At 39.0% G+C, this 17,654-nt stretch overlaps 2 protein-coding genes across 5 annotated transcripts; one reads left to right on the top strand and one right to left on the bottom strand.

Annotated features, from left to right (window-relative positions):
* Nucleotides 1-1,462: 1,462 nt before the first annotated feature.
* adipor1b (adiponectin receptor 1b) lies at nucleotides 1,463-6,947 on the bottom strand. The gene is made up of 8 exons (XM_079467944.1): nucleotides 6,692-6,947; nucleotides 5,671-5,878; nucleotides 3,829-3,936; nucleotides 3,524-3,695; nucleotides 3,181-3,367; nucleotides 2,875-3,062; nucleotides 2,082-2,275; nucleotides 1,463-1,967 (listed from the first exon to the last, which is right to left on the bottom strand). The coding sequence occupies exons 2-8, from the start codon at nucleotides 5,812-5,814 to the stop codon at nucleotides 1,839-1,841; spliced, it is 1,122 nt and encodes a 373-aa protein (XP_079324070.1). The 5' UTR covers nucleotides 5,815-5,878; nucleotides 6,692-6,947; the 3' UTR covers nucleotides 1,463-1,838.
* A 1,811-nt stretch (nucleotides 6,948-8,758) lies between these two features.
* On the top strand, nucleotides 8,759-17,654 carry ptpn1 (protein tyrosine phosphatase non-receptor type 1). Of its 4 annotated transcripts, none has more exons than XM_079467157.1 (10): nucleotides 8,759-8,897; nucleotides 8,976-9,071; nucleotides 9,779-9,869; nucleotides 10,267-10,367; nucleotides 11,994-12,092; nucleotides 12,210-12,347; nucleotides 12,748-12,957; nucleotides 13,462-13,623; nucleotides 15,155-15,324; nucleotides 15,408-17,654. In XM_079467157.1, the coding sequence occupies exons 2-10, from the start codon at nucleotides 9,015-9,017 to the stop codon at nucleotides 15,649-15,651; spliced, it is 1,272 nt and encodes a 423-aa protein (XP_079323283.1). In that variant the 5' UTR covers nucleotides 8,759-8,897; nucleotides 8,976-9,014; the 3' UTR covers nucleotides 15,652-17,654. The 4 variants fall into 4 exon arrangements, with proteins under 4 accessions (XP_079323283.1, XP_079323286.1, XP_079323284.1 ...); XM_079467160.1 differs by having other exon boundaries at nucleotides 8,777-8,862; nucleotides 8,979-9,071; XM_079467158.1 differs by having other exon boundaries at nucleotides 8,777-8,862.

The raw sequence follows: 17,654 nt of genomic DNA, 5'->3' as shown, positions 1-17,654 counted from the left end.
GACTGTGTGTTCACATCGAGCGCCAAAGAGGCGTCGAAAACGCGCTATTCGCGAGTAGTTGGACGCTTGAACATTTTGTGTTTACTCGCTTCATTCGCGCGTGAAATTCGCGTCATTCGCGCCGCCTCATTTGCGCTATTCGCGCCGCAAGCGCGTCTGCAAGCGCGTCTATCGCGTCTTTGCATTGACTTAACATGTAAATCACTCGCGCTTGACGCCTCATTCGGTTGGAAACTCATTTGGTTAGTTTTTTTTAACTTAAAATAACCCTCAATGGTTTGGATTTTGCTTTCTGTTGCAAATCTTGCCTTTGAACTTGATTGTTTAATTCATTCCTAAAGTGGACGTTTCAGCAGCTGTAGTAAGTTTTAGTATCAGCAGCTGTAGTACAACAGAATTGTTAATTGTTGAGCCTTGTTAAAGCGTTGTTAAATCTTATTTATTATTTCCCAAGATCAACATAGTCTGTAAATAGGTTGCAGAGAAAGGTGTGAGGAGAGGAGAGGAAGAGCAGAGGAGAGGAAGAGGAGAGGAACATGAGAGGGAGAGCAGAGGAGAGGAAGAGCAGAGGAGAGGAACATGAGAGGAAGGGCAGAGGAGAGGAACAGGAGAGGAAGAGCAGAGGAGAGGAACATGAGAGGAGAGGAACAGCAGAGGAGAGGAACAGCAGAGGAGAGGAACATGAGAGGAAGAGCAGAGGAGAGGGAGAGCAGAGGAGAGGAAGAGCAAGGGAAAAGGAGAGATCTGGGCACGGGGGGCCCATCTAAGATTATCTTGTCCCGGGCCCAGGCAAGACTGTCAGCTGGCCTGACAGCAGCTGTGACCTTACTCATTTGTTATAATCATTATAACTTAAACATTTTTGTGTCATTTCATATTGCATCTATGTTTAAAAAAATTTAATGCATTTTTAATAATTATTTTGGATATATTACATATTTAGTCGTGTCCCCAGTTTCATCATCTTGGTCTTCTGAAGGCCATGTGGATAAAAGTTGTTTTCCTATTTTCTTTGACTGCAGAGGGTCAATATCAACATAAAATACCTAAATTATTTCTTGGTTATTTATTATAAGCTTTTAAAGAAAATCACTACACTCAATGCCCTCATGTTATTAGCATGCTCTTTATGTGCCTGTATGTCATGTATTTGTTAATTTTATGTTAAAAACTCAGTCCTGTTACAAAAATGCATCCAATCCTCCATTTAAAAACTCATACATTTTAAAAAATTGTTTTCTGAGATTGGCCAATACACATTTTGGATAGTAAAACAAGTGTGTAATTAGATTCGGTGTTTTCCAAAAAAGACAAAAGATGTTTAATTTTGACTGGTTACATCCAACAAATGTTACCTATTCAGTGGAATGGCCCACGTACAAGAGAAATGTCAAGGGCATTTCCACAGAACCACCTTGTAAAAAACAACTATACTAATCATTTACAAATATAAACCCAAATATGATGCTTTCATCTTTATTTTGCACTTTGTACATAAATGTCTCACATTTGACTTCCCAAAACAATGCAAGTAGTCTGGGCTAAGACCCTGATTCAGTGCCTCTCAACACTTACAATGTTGTATGGCGTTTGATTATTCCAGTGATTTGCAATAAATAATAAACAAAACATAAGTGCCATTTAAAAATAGTACAGAACAATCTAAACAAAACACATTTCAAACATTTTAACAAATAAACATTTCTTATTCAAATAGATGTTAAAATGCAGATAAAAAATGAGTATTGTGTTGGATCCGGGTTTGTTTTGATGTGACTAGACACTGGTCACAGTCACAGTTCAAATGGTTTGTAATAAACATGGTAAGGATAATTTTTTTATAGCATAGAGTCATCTGTGCAGCCTCCTTCCAAACCATAACGAAACTCCTGCAGATTAGAGATGCCATAGAAATGGACAAATGCTGCACCGACAACCAGCACGTGAAATATCTGATGAGACTGAAACTGAGAAACACAGAAAAACACTAACTTCAGTTGCATTCACAAGCGTATGCTGCTTTCCACATTCCTATGCAACAAAGTTCCCTAATAAGTAAATCATGTAATAAAAAGTCTTACCCAGATATCACATCTTCCAGGAAAATAACGTTCAGGTATCCGTGCTGCATAAAGTCCTGCTCCACTGATGTACATGGCAGCCATCAGATAGAGCCAGCCCATCTGACCAACTGTTGCTGCCTTCACAAAACCCTCCACTATGGCAAAGTGCATTGTGGGGATAAGTCCACTCAGTCCAAGGGCCAGGAATACACCTAAACACAGACATATGACAATAAATGGTTAATGTTATGTTGGTTATGTTTCCCTAGATTAGCCCATCAAGAATCCATTTGACATATATTTATTTTATTAGTGCCTGAATTTGTTTTGTTAGGGCTTCTGAAACTGTGGCCTTAAAGGGATAGCTCACTCAAATAAGAAAGTTCTATCATAATTTACTCATCCTCTTGTCATTTCAAACCTATATTGCTTGCATTCCTTTCGCAGGACACAAAAGAGGATATTTTGAAGAATGTTGGTACCCAACAGCGGTAACCATTACCTTCTATTGTATGGACACAAAACCAATCCAAGTCAATAGGTACCGGAGTTGTTCAGTTACCAACATTCTTCAAAATATCTCTGTGTTCTGCGGAAGGAAGAAAGTAATACAGGTTTGAAATGATAAGATGGTGAATAGATAACAAGATTTTTCCTTTTTGGGTAAACAATCCCTTTAAGCCCGACTTTCACAGGTTGAAGAATTGTTGATTATTATATAGGCTATTATATAGAATAACTTGTCTGCAATTAACTTTATTCGATAATAATGCAAATGGAAGTTTCAAAGGAGAAATATTCACAATTTTACCTGCACGTGTGGACCGGTGACGAGGGGTGGCGAAGCGGTCCCACTGGGCTACAACGATCGCAGAAACACCCAACACACACACAGCAGTGAGATAGATGAGCCGTGGCAGAGGAGAGCAGTAAAACGAGTAGTACAACCACGGAACAAACGAGCCCATTATCAACAAAGCAATACCAGAGTAATCCAATCTAGAGAAGAAAAACATGACACCTAAATGAGTCCTGAAGTACATAGGAACACAAGCACACACACACACACAATAAATGTTAGGCTTCATTTTCTGGCTTTATGAAGATTGTTACTTACTTAGAAAATGTTCTGGAGACTTTTTCAGAATGGCAGTAGACAGTGTGGAAAAGCCATGAGAAGCACAGGCAGAGCACGGCACCCAGAAAGTACACCCCAAACACAACCTTCTCCTGCATGGGAGCCATGAACGACACATTCGGTCGAAGCATCGTCATTGTTCCCAAACAAATGAAAAAAATCAGACCTGCAAAGAAATAATTTTGCAACAGCTTTATTTATCTGAAATATATTAACAGGGTTTGACTGACATTAACACTACAAATGCTGTGGTGCATGTCAAAATCTGATCTGAAAGGCTGTTCTCTTGTGCTGAGCTCCATATATGTGCTTAAGTACAAACCAAGCATGTGTGTCCAGATATTTCCAGTCTCTGTGTGAATTCTGAAGATGCTTCCAAAACAAGCCCGAAATGATGGCATGGGCGGTCGATGTCCATGCAGAAGGTAATCGTTGTCCTTAAGCCAATCGGGAAGGAGATGGTATGGGATAACTCTCCAGCGACCTTCCCATACCTGGTAATTAAAAAAGAGAAAATGTTTCTTTCATAGAGGACTCTATTTATATTTAGCATTTATATAAAGCAACTGTGAAAGACTTAATGCCCTCTTGTTAGTAAAAGACTTTTAGGATAGCTGAATACGCCACCTTGTGCACAAACTCCTCCATCTTCTCCATGGCATGGTGCGCCTGCATGGGCAGTGTAACCAACATCAGACCTTCATCTTCATCCTCATCAGGACATGCAGATGCACCCTGTAAAATCAAATCATACTTCATGTCAGGGGTTCTCTGAAGTTCCTGTAGCATGTGATGAACGATAACAAACCGTGGGTGATTCTCAGTATGCCTCCTTGTTTCCTCGCTACTCCTTCCTCCATCCTATGACTCGGAAACTGATCGAGCTCAGCCATCTTTAAGGCTCAATTCTCTAATTGCACTGGGAGGAGGCGAGGATCGAGGAGGCATTCTGAGGAGTCCTTTGCGGAAGTGTTTTATCCAAACCTGATGCGCATATTTATTCTCCTCCCCCTGCACATCGTCACATCTTTAGATCATATTCAAACATGCATAAATGTGATAATTACTGTGATAATAATATACTTTATTTTTGTAAATGTATATCTATTTCAGACAGTATAGTTAATATTCATATACAGTAGTTAATATATAAATATAGTTCATACTTATGTATAACATATATTTGGCATACCTTATATGCATTTCTGACCACTTTTAAGCATGTTTTAACTTATTTTATTGTAGTTGCGATTATGAAATTGAAATGTTTTTAACTTTATCTTTTCAATGGGCCATATGTACAGTCATCATTAATTGACAACGCTTTGAGGTGACGCTAAAGGGAGTGAGGATATGCCATTTCACTTGATTTAATTCCTCCATCCTCGCATCTTTTCCTTGCTCCCTTCCCTCGCATCCTGGAGCTAAGACGTCAGGAGAGGAAGTGAGGTAAGGAAAGGAGGATGCACAAAGGCCCCAGTTCCAAATAGCGCACGCACTTTATTGCACATGCTCGCCAAGTCTGCTTGTCCGTAGAATGTCCCATTTGTCATTTTACGCTCTGAAGTGTGCTCATCAGCACCCACTTTGTGCCCTTGATGCAGTCTTCAGCGAAGCCCGCACTGTAGCAGGCTCCACACAACTTACAACCCAGAAAGTCCTTACGAACGACCAATCACAGAATGGATGGGAGGAGTGTCGTAGATGTCAGACATATACGAATAAACATGACAGATACATTTTAAATGTATGTTTCGATAAAATTCTAAATTAATTTCTTATTCACATTATTTCTTATGTATTTTCTATCAAGCCAGCTATTCAAGAATAAAAACTTTCAATGCAGTGCATTTTCTTATTTAAGGTAATAGGCCATGTTTTGTTGTAGATTTATATTTAGCTGTCTCTGGGCTCTGTAAAGCTAAACAACATCTTAAATTAAATTGAATTGTATCTCTTATTTATATTAAATAACAACATGTATGCATATTGAGAACACATTTTGAACATGAAGTATAGTGTTTACTGTTTACAAATATACATAAGCAGTTGCATTTACGTCATGCCAAACGAATGCATTACAAACATAACTTTCTATTGCATAATGCTCAGGTGCCATATCAACATATGAAATACAGAACTATAATAACAGTTAGCTCCGTCCCAGTTCTCCCAAATAAAACAATGGGACACGTGTGGTCGACTTCACGCAGCCCTGCGCAGACTGATCAGCAAATGACAACAAAGTACCGCCAGAGTGATTAGAATGCACCGCTTGCTCTTTCCGGTGTGATGACCTCAAGTCTGTCCCAGAAAAGCACTCCCACATACCCTTGTGGACTCGTGCCTAGTGCCCTATAGGTCTGCACTTCCTGACTTTACCAAGTGTGGAATCGGAGGAGGTCCACAAGACCGGACTGTGCCATTTGGGACAGGGCCAATTAAGAATTGAGAAGCACCCTTACTTACTTTTGATTCAGTTGAATCTTTGGGAGTCGTCAGCAGCGGCCCAAGTTCAGTGACCTCCATGTCCTCCATATTTCTTTCATCATCGGAGGTCGGCCACTCGGCATCACTCTTGGAGCCGCAGTCACCATGGTGACACGTTGTCATGGGGAGACAAACCTAAAACTCCCCGGAGTTCCAACTGTACCTTATCCCACAGTACACTGTGGGCCTGGTGATACAGATTAAACAAAGGAATTTAAAAACTATATTTAAAGTTTTATTATAATATTGTTTTACAAATGATTTTTGCATGTTTTTGAACTTTATTCCTACTGCTTTTTGTAGAGCCAAGTTAGAATAGAGGCTATAACTCAACACCCACCAGGGTCTGATACATATGACAATCAAATTAATTTATCTTGAGTACTAATATATATATATATATATATATATATATATATATATATATATATATATATATATCCAGATATAGCCTAAAACACGTTTTATGATATATACACATTTTATTATGGGTAAACTGTAGGAAATGAGTCAGTTAATATCATCTGTGTAAATTTCATACAATCCTTATTTGTAGTCTTAGGTTTTAGTTTGAGGTGTTCTATATTTTTTATATCGGTCTTCAGAAACGTTGTGTAAAATAGGAGTTGTTTTCGACTCGGAGATCTGGTCAAGCTGCTTCTGTTTCAAGGGTTTACGGTCTGATAGCTTAGCATGCAAGCTAACCAAACAAACATTAAAAACGTTCACATTATCACGCTTGGCAATGTTAAACACCTAAAGTGTCCATTTGTTTTACATTTAAGTCTTAGATATGTTAGCTAAAATATGCCAGGGTACAGGTTTGAAAGTCGAACCGAACACCGCTAACCTTAGCTGATACGCTAATATACTGTACACTACTTCCTCGTTCCTCTACATTGTTCCTTTACATTAATTACCTTCCTGCTCTCAAGACGGCTCGCAGTTTAATATTATAGCTTTGGGCTTAAGATGTCATAGATCATTTTGTATACGTTACCTAGCTGGACAGGCTGTCGGTCGGTCAGTACATAAACGCAGCTAGGTTACTCAACCTCCAGTAGATGTGTGTCTATGAAACCTGTAGAACCAGCCGATTCAGTTTAAACTATAACGCAATTACAGTATCTTATCCAAGTTAGTGAACAGCCTGACGTCTTTGAAGACACTATCAACAAACATGCAAGACATTAAAAAAATGAAAGTCCGATTCATATAAAACACACAGAGTAAGGCAGTGTAGAGATATAATACATAAAATCAAAAACATATTTATTTTATATAAAATTAACATATAAAAAAACTTTTTTTGTGTGAGATTACGTGATATTTCCTAATCTCAACTCTTGGACAAGGCATTTTAAGTAGGCTACCGTAAAATATTTATTTAAGTGGTGCTATAGTATATAGTATAATAACAGCATTTACAATTAGCTAAATTAATGTGCCCATATGACTTTATGTAAAATTTGATAGTTGTATAATCCGGAGCTGACTCAATCTAAATTCGTCATCTCCTCACAGGTTGAGATTGGGCCGATTTTGCACAGTTTGGGTCATTTGAAGTCTTGATCTAAAACGTTACCTGCTGTGATCTCTAGTATTCTCTGGATGGGCACAACGAGGTAAAAACAGAAAACCATATGGAAAATAAGTTGCGTAGATAAATAATTGGAATACACTGATGACACATTATGTGAAAGCCAGACTAAACAGATGTGTCTTTTCAGTTTATTTAACCTGGAAGAGTGTCTGAGCCTTGAATATTGTCAGGAAGGCTATTCAAGAGTAGAATACGTTTTGTGATCTTATAAAAATGGACATAGGGTGGCACCGCAAGGATCTGAAGGCCGACTTCACATTGAAGGGGTTCAGGATGAGTTGGCTAGAAGATAAATTATTTTTGTTATGCTTCGACAGCATCCCAAAATGGATTTCCTTTAGTCAAGAAGTTTGTGTACGCAAATACAATTATAAAGACGTTTTTAACAATCCAGTAAGATCCAGTGTTTTTTGTTGTTGTTTTATAGTACGAGACATAATGTATGACCCATGAAAGCATTTCCATCCAGGTAAGCAGAGTGGTTTTTATGAGGAACAGTTGTGATGGGTGGTCGTGGACGGTCATGTTCAACAGAAGCAATGTCCCTTCAAAAAAGTCAACAGCACTCAGACCGAGAAAGAAGGTGAAGGATAAAAGTTTTCTCTAATAACAAGTTTTAATATTCTCTTGTTGTATTGTGTACACAACAATATTGATTATCATAACCAATACTTGTATTAAAAAAAATAGATATGTAAGAAACCAACCATGGATATACTGACCCACAACTAAATGCTGGACATGCACTTTCATTGGCACAGATAAGCAGCTGAGGAAAGTGTGATTTGAAAATATTTTGTGGACGGGAACCTATTCAAATGTTTTAATAAACTGACATATCTGTGTATAGTTGTGCATTGGGGACCTGAGAAATAACGATGACACAGGACATTTATCTAAAAAAATCTAGCCTGGATTTGGGAAGATTTGTCAGTGCTGTTTATATCAAATGTGCACATGATGCTTTATTTTGGCATCACTTGTGTGTCTCTGTGGGAAGGAAATGTACAATACTGAGTCTGACCACTGTATTTTGGATACAGGAAGAGAGGAATTTTAGGAAAGGGGGTTCCTGGGAAACAGTGAGTTTGCTGGAAATTAAACACCAACGTACAATCCCTAATTTTCTGAACTGGAAAACACTAGTCTGAGACTACTGCACATTTCCAGAACTGCACAATAAACTCAAATATTATTAAGAAATGTAAAATGATACAAGGATAAAAATATCAGTTAACTTATAATCTTTATCAGATAATCCATTTTAATACGGCGCAGAAAAAGTTTTGTTTGTAAAATTAGCTTTTGACAGTTGTGTACTTCTCAAAATTTCATTACGCACGTGTAATATCCTCGAAGTAAAAACTACAATACCTAGAAGGATTGAGAGGGAACGCTCCGTGCATTCATTGGTCGTTCACGCCCCCAATGCTTTTCACCCCGATTAGTTTTACGCTGGAGTTTAAGGACAAACGCGGCCTTTCATTGGTCGGTATGAGAAAAGAGGGGTGTGGTCACGCCGGACAGCAGAGAGCCGTGCTGCGGGAGGAGCAAGCAGCGTGTTTCCGGTAAGAGCGACAAAACAGTACCGTTAAAACCTCCAGTAAGAAAATTAAAGCAGACATTAAAAGTCATTTATTTCCATGTGATTCGACGTCGACTTTAAAACTGATTATATTAGCAGGGACGAACCATCGAGCGGCGGGGAACACACGCGGCAATGGAAGCCGAGTTTCGGGAAATTGATGAGCTCGCGAACTGGAACGCCGTATACCAGGTAACGTTATAGCCATGAATTTCAGTCCGGGACCGACCGGACGGTCGATAGTTAATCGAAGATCGGGATCTCTACGTTGACACGTGATTTTCTCAGAAAGCGTTTTAATGGAAGGCGGGACTCGAGATAAGATGTTTGCCATCCTCAGGTTAGCCCGCAGGCCAGGACAGGTACCAGCCGAACTTCGAAAAATACTGAAAAACTGTCACAAGGACCTGTTGCTTTGATGTGGTTAAGACTCTGTAATCAGAATCACACTTATTTAGTGAGCCCTGTCTTGTAAATGTTTAGGACCGTGTATGACCGTCCTCTGTAAGAAATGGCCCGGAGGTAAGATGCTCGCATTTGGACCTGTCGTGTCAGCCTGTCACGGGTTTTGAGTATATTAGTCTCTAAAGCCACCTATTTATGATTTGAAAGGTAACGTCATGTTAGTACTGGGAGAAAATATATAAACTAGATACCATATTTCCAGAGTATGATACTTTTGTCTTTGACTCACTTTCACCCTTCAGTGCAGTTGGTGGAAGTAGGGCATCAAATAACTGGTTGCTGGTGGTCCTTCATAACGGTGTCTGTATTTGATTTGGATAAAGTGACAAAGACCCAGCCAAACAGTTTAACCAAGCAAATAATTTGCCTAAAATTTGTTTCATTTTAGTACCAATAGAATGAAGTGTTCTCATCTTGCGCTTGTTTTTGTTTAGGAAATTAGGCAGCAGTCCAGTGACCTACCATGTAAGATCGCCAAACTTCCAGAAAACAGAAGTCGTAATCGTTACAGAGACGTCAGCCCATGTAAGTCTACTGCTTCCCCTGTGTGGCACATTCAGTGACACCAACAGAAGGGGCCTGTTATCAGCGAAACTGTTAAAGTCATTTCACACTGAATATTTCATTGCTTTTTCTCTCCTTTTTTAAACTCTTTTGTCACAAAGACTTTAAAGAGTGACGCTGTTGTGGTTTCCTCTCTGCATTAGTCATTTTTTTTATTCCTCAACAACCAACAAGGTCCTTTACTCAAAAACAGCTTTTGTGTTTTGTTTGTTTCTGTAACAAGCATTTAAACAGGGAGATTATGTTCTCCCTTGTGAGGAACTGAGAACAGGACCTGAAAAAGATCTGTTCCACAGCTGAAGTTTCAGAGCGCCATGAGTGATGTACCTCACTGAATGATCTCTCTTTCCTTTCACAGTCGACCACAGTCGAATTTGTCTACAGATCGGTAATAATGACTACATCAATGCCAGTCTGATCTCTGTGGAGGAAGCTCAGAGAAACTACATACTAACTCAGGTGAAGTAAACATACGTTAATTATCCACCGAGGAATGTGATGGTGAGTTCATTCAATCAAATCTATAATTTCTTGTCAAGACCACACAGGCATTTGATCTTCGTGTGATGCATTGGAGTCCATTGTGTTTTTTCCTTTGATGCTCCTAAAATATAAAAGGTTCTTGTTAGGATCATTTTTAAATATGTTCCTTTTCATCTTACGTGGTTTAGAACAATAAGTCCCAACCGGGGAACACATGCCCTGAAGGATAGTTAAACAGGTTACCTGGGCGTATGTGGTCATATTTTGATGATGTGTTAAACTGATTTAACACAACTTTAATCTTATGACAGCTAGTTTTTGTCATAATTTTAAAAGAACAAGACAAATTATTCTTTGAAGAAAGCTTGACGTTACTTTCGGAACGTTCTTTATTTCTCCATATCATGCGTTTTTGGTTTGTAATGCAATCTTTGTAATAATAATGGCCCGTTTATTAATATTAATCATAAAATATCCAGCAGAAAGGTCATTGGAGCAATACATTCATTGTTTAGTGTCACTGCAAGGATACGTACGCCCTACTCATGGGCATGAAGAACATTAAGCTTGCTAAATACGACACATTTCCTATGTCATAGATATCAATAAATAATGATCTTGTACAAATAAAAAATTCTGTCATCATTTACTCACCTTGTCTTGTCATTTCTAACCTGTATGACTCTTTCTTCAGAATAAAAGAGAAGACATTTAGAAGAATGTTGTTAACTGGCACCCATTCACTTGAATTGGTTTTGTGTCCATAAAATAGAAGTGAATGTGTGCCGGCGCTGTTCGGTTACCAACTTTCTTTAAGATATGTTCTGTGGAAGAAAGTCAGTCATACACGTTTGAAATGACGGTGAGTAAATAACCCTCACCGTCAAGTGTACTACTGTGGTGTACTACTTGCCTTGATGTCTTCCAGAGAGATTTTTTCCCATATCTGGCTAATACAGTAAGAAATGTTTTGGAATCTGGCTTTGCTTCATGTTTCTTTATTGTAGTGATAAATTATGTATCCGGTGCTCAGAGACGGCAGCAGACTAGTCTAAACCTGCCAGCCTTGTTCAGTCAGAGCTTTGCTAGACATAAACACATACACAAATTCTCACTCGCACAGCTACGCTGCCTGTACATCAGCAAGACGTCTGTGACAACAGTACAATGTTTCTAAACGTGCCGCCTTTTTAATTATGTAAGGGATTATCCACGGCTGGCCATGCTGTTAAGCGGTGGTTGCCTCCACGAAGTGCAAAAAAATCCTTGAACGCGCTGCTAGCCGTGGATGCACACCTTCCAACCATCAGAATCGAGTATTCAAACAGACCAATGTTAAGCATTTTTTCCAACTGAACTGTACAATTTCTCAGTGATTCACGTCGATTTGTCGTATAGGACAGCCCTCAATGCACTTGATAGGATTAGAGGGCGTTCACACAGGATTCACATTTTTTAAATGGCAAGACATAACACAACTGAACAGAACAGACCGCGGAGTCTCTTTTTGACAAAAAAAAAACTTAAATGATGAATGGACATGTTCTTTCATGTAAATGCAGCTAATTCAGCTTGTTTGAGTAATTGTGTTTATGTTCGCAGGGTCCGTTACCGAACACCTGCGATCATTTCTGGGAGATGGTGTGGGAGCAGCGCTGTCGAGGGGTCGTGATGCTGAACAGGGTTGTAGAAAAAGGCTCGGTGAGAAAAACAGCATTTGCCACATGGATGCATGTGGAATGTATTAATGGGTTGCGTCTTGTTGTTGAGTGTGTGTAAGGCTTGTGCACTTATGAAGGAGTTGGTGGGTGTGTGCAGATAAAGTGTGCTCAGTACTGGCCGCAGCGAGAAGAGAGGGAGGCGGTTTTTGAGGACACAAACTTCAAACTCACTCTGATCTCAGAGGATGAGAAGTCGTACTACACGGTGCGACAACTGGAGTTGGAAAATCTGTCGGTGAGATGCTTGATCTTCTCTCAACTCTCCTTTGATTTTTTTTTCTTTGTGTCCTTCCGTTATTAACATACTTAAATATCACAGTTTAAAGCTTTAACCAGTGGCTTTTTTGGTTAAAAATAACAAAGTCTGCTATTGAGCAAACATTATTGTTCGAAACTCTTCTTACTTTGCCCTGATGTGCAGCGAGCGGTAGGCTTATGATAATTTATAATTTTGTCTGATAGATATAATTTTGCAGGAAATATCAGTTTGATGACATTTGACTTCCATTGATGTATATAAAAGAACAAAATGTATCTTGGATACATTTTTTCGAACAGAGCGACCTGTCACAGCCTCATTCTCTCAAGTAAGGGTTGTCAAGCCGCTAACAAACAATGTTGTTTTGTGTTTAAAGACACAGGAAACGCGGGAGATTCTTCATTTCCACTACACCACATGGCCAGATTTCGGTGTGCCTGAATCGCCCGCGTCTTTTCTAAACTTTCTGTTTAAAGTGCGGGAGTCAGGTTGTCTGAGCCCGGACCATGGCCCTGTTGTGGTCCACTGCAGCGCTGGTATCGGCCGTTCTGGAACCTTCTGTCTTGTAGACACCTGCCTTTTACTGGTGAGAGGACTGACTGTTCCTTGACAGATCAGTTTGCATTGTTCGGAGTAGGGTTATCTCAATACGAGCATTGTAGTTGTTAATGTTTGAACATGTAAATTTTCTTGTGATATCTTCAATGAAACAATGCTTTATCTTTTTAAACATTTTATTTAAATTCAACTAAATGGGAATAAAGAGGAAACAGAAATAGAAAACAATAGAACAAAGATACAAATTAGGCAAACAGAAGTGCCACCAGGTGTATCAGTTTTAAAGTAAACATTTACATAGTACATTTATGCATTTGGCAGACTCTAAAGCGATTTACTGTGCATTTCATGCATACATTTTCGTCAGTATGTGTGTTTCCTTTGAGTCGAACCCAGAGCCTTAACACTTGATTTGATTGCTGTGACAACATTTGACATTCACTGCGGAGGAGTTTGTTGTTACCAGATTTGGCCTCGCTTTTATTTTAAGCTCAGCAGAAAGTTTTCAATTCAGCTGCAATTGTGTTCTCAGATGTCTCAGAGGAAAGATCCATCATCGGTTCGCATCCAAGAAGTTTTACTGGAAATGCGAAAATACCGCATGGGCTTGATACAAACAGCCGATCAGCTGCGTTTCTCTTACATCGCAGTCATAGAGGGAGCCAAGTACATAATGGGAGACACCTCTATACAGGTAACATAATATGTATATATGTAAAAGAGATCAACACTTGTGTCTTTTAGATCTAGTATGACTTTTTCCTTGAAACACAGCTGGAGTTATTTATAGCAATTTTCAAAGCTCGTTTCATACAATGCAGGTAAATGTTGACCATGGCTTTCAAAGTAAATATTAAGTGAATGATCGTTTTGTTCGTGGCACAAAACTGTTTAATGGCTGTAGAAGACTTGTCGATGTGGCTTTGGTAACACTTTACAATAAGGTTGTATTTTTTAACATTAGTTAATGCGTTATCTAACATGAACTAATAATGAACAAAACTTCTACATCATCTATAAATCTTCATGTTAATTTCAGCATTTACAAATTCATTTTTAAAATCCAAAGTTCTAATTAGGGATGCACCGAAATGAAAATTCTTGGCCGAACACCGAACATGTCTATTGCATTTCTTGTATTTATTTAGCCAATTTTTTAACTATTGCATTAAATGAATGGTCAAAATGCTCTACATATTTTTTCTTATATTTCATTATAATAGAATTAACTTAAAAAAGAAAAACTTTAGCAAAACATGTAGGCTAAATAAAAAAAAAGAGCGATCTCACTTCTTAAATAGCATATATTAGGCCTATAACTGACTGCTGAAAGAAAGTACTGTAGTCAACTAAAAGTAAAAAGTGTCATTCAACATAATAAACTAACAATATGAATAAACAAAAACTGTTGGATTATTATAGGCTACATTGCAAAATGATAAAAAAAAAACTTCCGTGCAAGAAATTTTGACTGACAACCATTTCAGTTCATGTCTCTACTCCAAACTCCACCCACAAAAGCTGACTGTCACTGTTCTCTCAGAGGGTTCACTCGTGGATAGGATGCACAGAACATACTTTGACAAGTTGTTTAGTACATGAAATTTTGTTAATGCGACCACTATATGATGTCAAAGAATGTCGCAAGCGGCGGGGCTACTGTCAGACCGACATGTTTGCTGCATTGATAAAGCTTGTCTCTCTCTCTCAACATGCATAATTGTATTGACATTAACTAACATTAACAAAGATGAATAAATAACTGATTAACTATATTGCTTATTGTTGTTCATGTTGTTAAGCCGAATAACAAAGTTATTGGCTTGGGGAAAAAGGAGTCAACTCTGAATTACGCAAACGAGTCGTCTGTCATTCTCATTTCAGTTCCTTGTCAGATTTGTGTAACACTGTGAAATGCTCGCCTACGTTCCATTTGCAATGCTGTATATGGTAGACCAATCACAGCAGACTAGACCATCAGACCAATCAGATCAGAGTAGGCTGACAGAAAGGAGGGGTATTATATTGAAGACAAAACTAAATCTCTCTTGATATTTTCAATAGTCATCCAGATTTGAATCAACCTGAGGTTGAGTAAATGATGATAGAATTTTAATTTCTTTAATTCTCTTGTTTTTTTGTGGAATTATTAATTTCTGGACTCCTTTGAGGATGATCTAGACCTTTAAGTAAATGTTTGTACGCATGTGTTTACTTATGTGTAGAAGTCATGGAAAGAGCTATCCAATGAGGAGGATCTTCCCCCTGAATTTACTCCTCCCCCCAGACCGCGACCCCCAATAAACCCCCCTAATGGCACGGGTGAACTGGTGAACTCTGAGCCTGTACACTTCTTTGCAGAGGGGACGCACAACACAGAGATTTGTGTGAGCAGGTAAAGATCTCATTATTAATACTACTATTGCTGATTGCCCATTCAACGCTAGTATTTGAAACTTACATTTTTTTCCTTGTTAGGGCACCCCAGGTATTCACTGATGGGCCAGACCTTCGCAGGAGGCCAGTCGCAGCTGGTGAGGTCGGACAACCCGAAAATCCAATCGTGGCGACAGAAGCCCCTCCCAAACCTGCACGGTCTCCGCCTGAAACTCCACCAGCAGATGCTGCCCACAGTGTTTGGAGCCCCCTGCTGGTCAACACGTGCGTGTGTACGGTGCTGGCTCTCGGTGCTTACGTCTGTTACCGCACCTTTGCACACTGATGTTCTCTTTCCATCTCAGTTGATCTTATTCTTTCTCTTTTCCCCCCATCTGCTGGCCGTTGGGGGAAGAGAGAGACAGACACACAGACGCTCACACTTTCTCAGCTGGACCTGTCTCTCTTTCAGCTGGGCCTGTTTCACTCACTCCAACATCTGGGGACAGTTTAAGACACTTTTCTCATCCAAACTGCTGTCGTCTCCCTTTATACACACCCTTCAATAAACGTGTGTCCGTTTAAAATCTCAGGGCCTCACAATTCAGGTGTAATAACCCAAACATTCAACACAGGTAAAGATCCAAAAACCTCTGTTATTGCTGCAGTGAATAGGGAATTTTTGTTTGTATATGAAACTTGGTAATTTTGCAAATTTTAATATGATGACTATCACAAATATGTTCCAAATGAAGCTCTACAAAAGATCAGCTCTTCTCAGAGTTGGGTGGGGTTTTATATATGCTGAACACACAAATCTTCTGTACATTATATACTTGTATGTGTGTGTGTGTCATAGAAAGTGTTCATATATAGTCTAGGATGTTGGAGATCCAATCGTGCTCTGGATTAAGCTGCCGTCTCAGTGGAAATGTCACAAACTATGTTTGACTGAACATTTCCTCCTTTTCTGTTTCTCTTCTTTAGCTTTTATACGAACCCAAAGGTAACACTGGCAATTCATGAGAAAATAAATCATGTAACACTCAAGCAAGCTGATTGAAGTTCATTCGTTGCTGGGGAGTTTTTTCTTTCCTTAGTCCAACCGGATTAATTTTTTTACCAGAATGCTCAGAATTTCACAATTCGGACAAATCTCATCCGGCCCATCACTTGTCCTCCAGGATTGAATTGCAATAAGAAGTAACTACAGCTTTTTATTCAGACCAGAGCTCACCGCAGGTGTCTTGTCCTCTAGTCTGCCCCGATATTCTACCGATCTAAAATGATAGATACAAAATTCTTACATCTGGTTCTCTAATATTCTGCATTGGGAGAATGTTAACTTTTTTTGTAAAGCTCCAATTTATTCATGTCTTGAAGAAAACCTTTAGTGTTAGCATCTAGAGTTGGCTGATTTATCACAAACCAGACCAAACTGAAAAGGTTTGGCAAAGCCAGACCAGCAGGAGGCACTATTTGACTTACTGGAGCTTTACATAGACGTCCCCTCACAGATGCAACCAAAGTGTCTTGTGGGATTTTTATGTAGGTCTCACTTTTCTGCAATATAGATCCCTTCAGGTTCTTGTGGTCCTTATCACAATGCCAGAATGAATGTTGTGAGGATTAAATTAACCAAAAATAAATCACCAGCACAGAATGAATGAGAAGAGCGAAAAGATTAGTGGCGGTGAGCTGTCTTTGTGTTTTACTCTTTCACTCTACTATTGTTTTTTTGTGTCAGTAATTATTGTAAAAAGATAAACTGCGCATAAACATTTTCTTCCAATCAAACCACACTTCTTGAAGAACAGTGAACGTGTTCCAGTCGTTTGCAGTTAACCTGAGACAAAGTTATTTAGTTATCTGACTAAGATTTGTGTGGTCACACTTTGAATACCATTTGACCAATCCAGAATGGTGGTTATTGGGTAGGATTCTGTTTGAACGGAGATGAGTGATTCACACAAGTCTTTGATTTGAAGGGTGTCTTCAACCATCCCTTGTACTGTTATAGTGACTTTCTGATTAACTCGTAGAATCTGGTCCCACAGCTGGACCACAGAATGTAAAGTCTCTTCTTGCCAGCTTTACACACACACACACACACACAGAAATGTATTTGTCTGTGTCCTTGTTTGTCATGCTCCGTTGTGAGCTAAAAAACTTCTGGGGTTGTGTATGAGGCTCGAGAATTCCTGTTTCTCCATCATCCTGTTGTCATCTTAATGTTGATCATCTGTTTTTGTAAGAAAAGCATATATGTTTCAGGTTGATGTTTTGACATTTTATTTTTGGACAGTACACAAAGCAGATTCTTTGGTAATAAACTCATACTTCTCTGTT

This window comes from Barbatula barbatula (genome assembly GCF_947034865.1).
Source record: "Barbatula barbatula genome assembly, chromosome: 11".
Classification (NCBI taxonomy): domain Eukaryota; kingdom Metazoa; phylum Chordata; class Actinopteri; order Cypriniformes; family Nemacheilidae; genus Barbatula; species Barbatula barbatula.
This window is presented reverse-complemented; position numbering and strand designations above follow the sequence as displayed.

Excerpts from the sequence above, each read along its gene's own strand:
- ptpn1 (XM_079467157.1), top strand. The coding sequence starts at position 9,015 with ATGGAAGCCGAGTTTCGGGAAATTGATGAGCTCGCGAACTGGAACGCC. Across the intron at positions 9,072-9,778 it reads ACTGGAACGCCGTATACCAG|GAAATTAGGCAGCAGTCCAG; the intron begins GTAACGTTATAG and ends GTTTTTGTTTAG. Across the intron at positions 15,325-15,407 it reads ACAGAGATTTGTGTGAGCAG|GGCACCCCAGGTATTCACTG; the intron begins GTAAAGATCTCA and ends TTTCCTTGTTAG.
- adipor1b (XM_079467944.1), bottom strand. The coding sequence starts at position 5,814 with ATGACAACGTGTCACCATGGTGACTGCGGCTCCAAGAGTGATGCCGAG. Across the intron at positions 3,937-5,670 it reads AAGATTCAACTGAATCAAAA|GGTGCATCTGCATGTCCTGA; the intron begins GTAAGTAAGGGT and ends TTGATTTTACAG. Across the intron at positions 1,968-2,081 it reads CTGGAAGATGTGATATCTGG|TTTCAGTCTCATCAGATATT; the intron begins GTAAGACTTTTT and ends TGTGTTTCTCAG.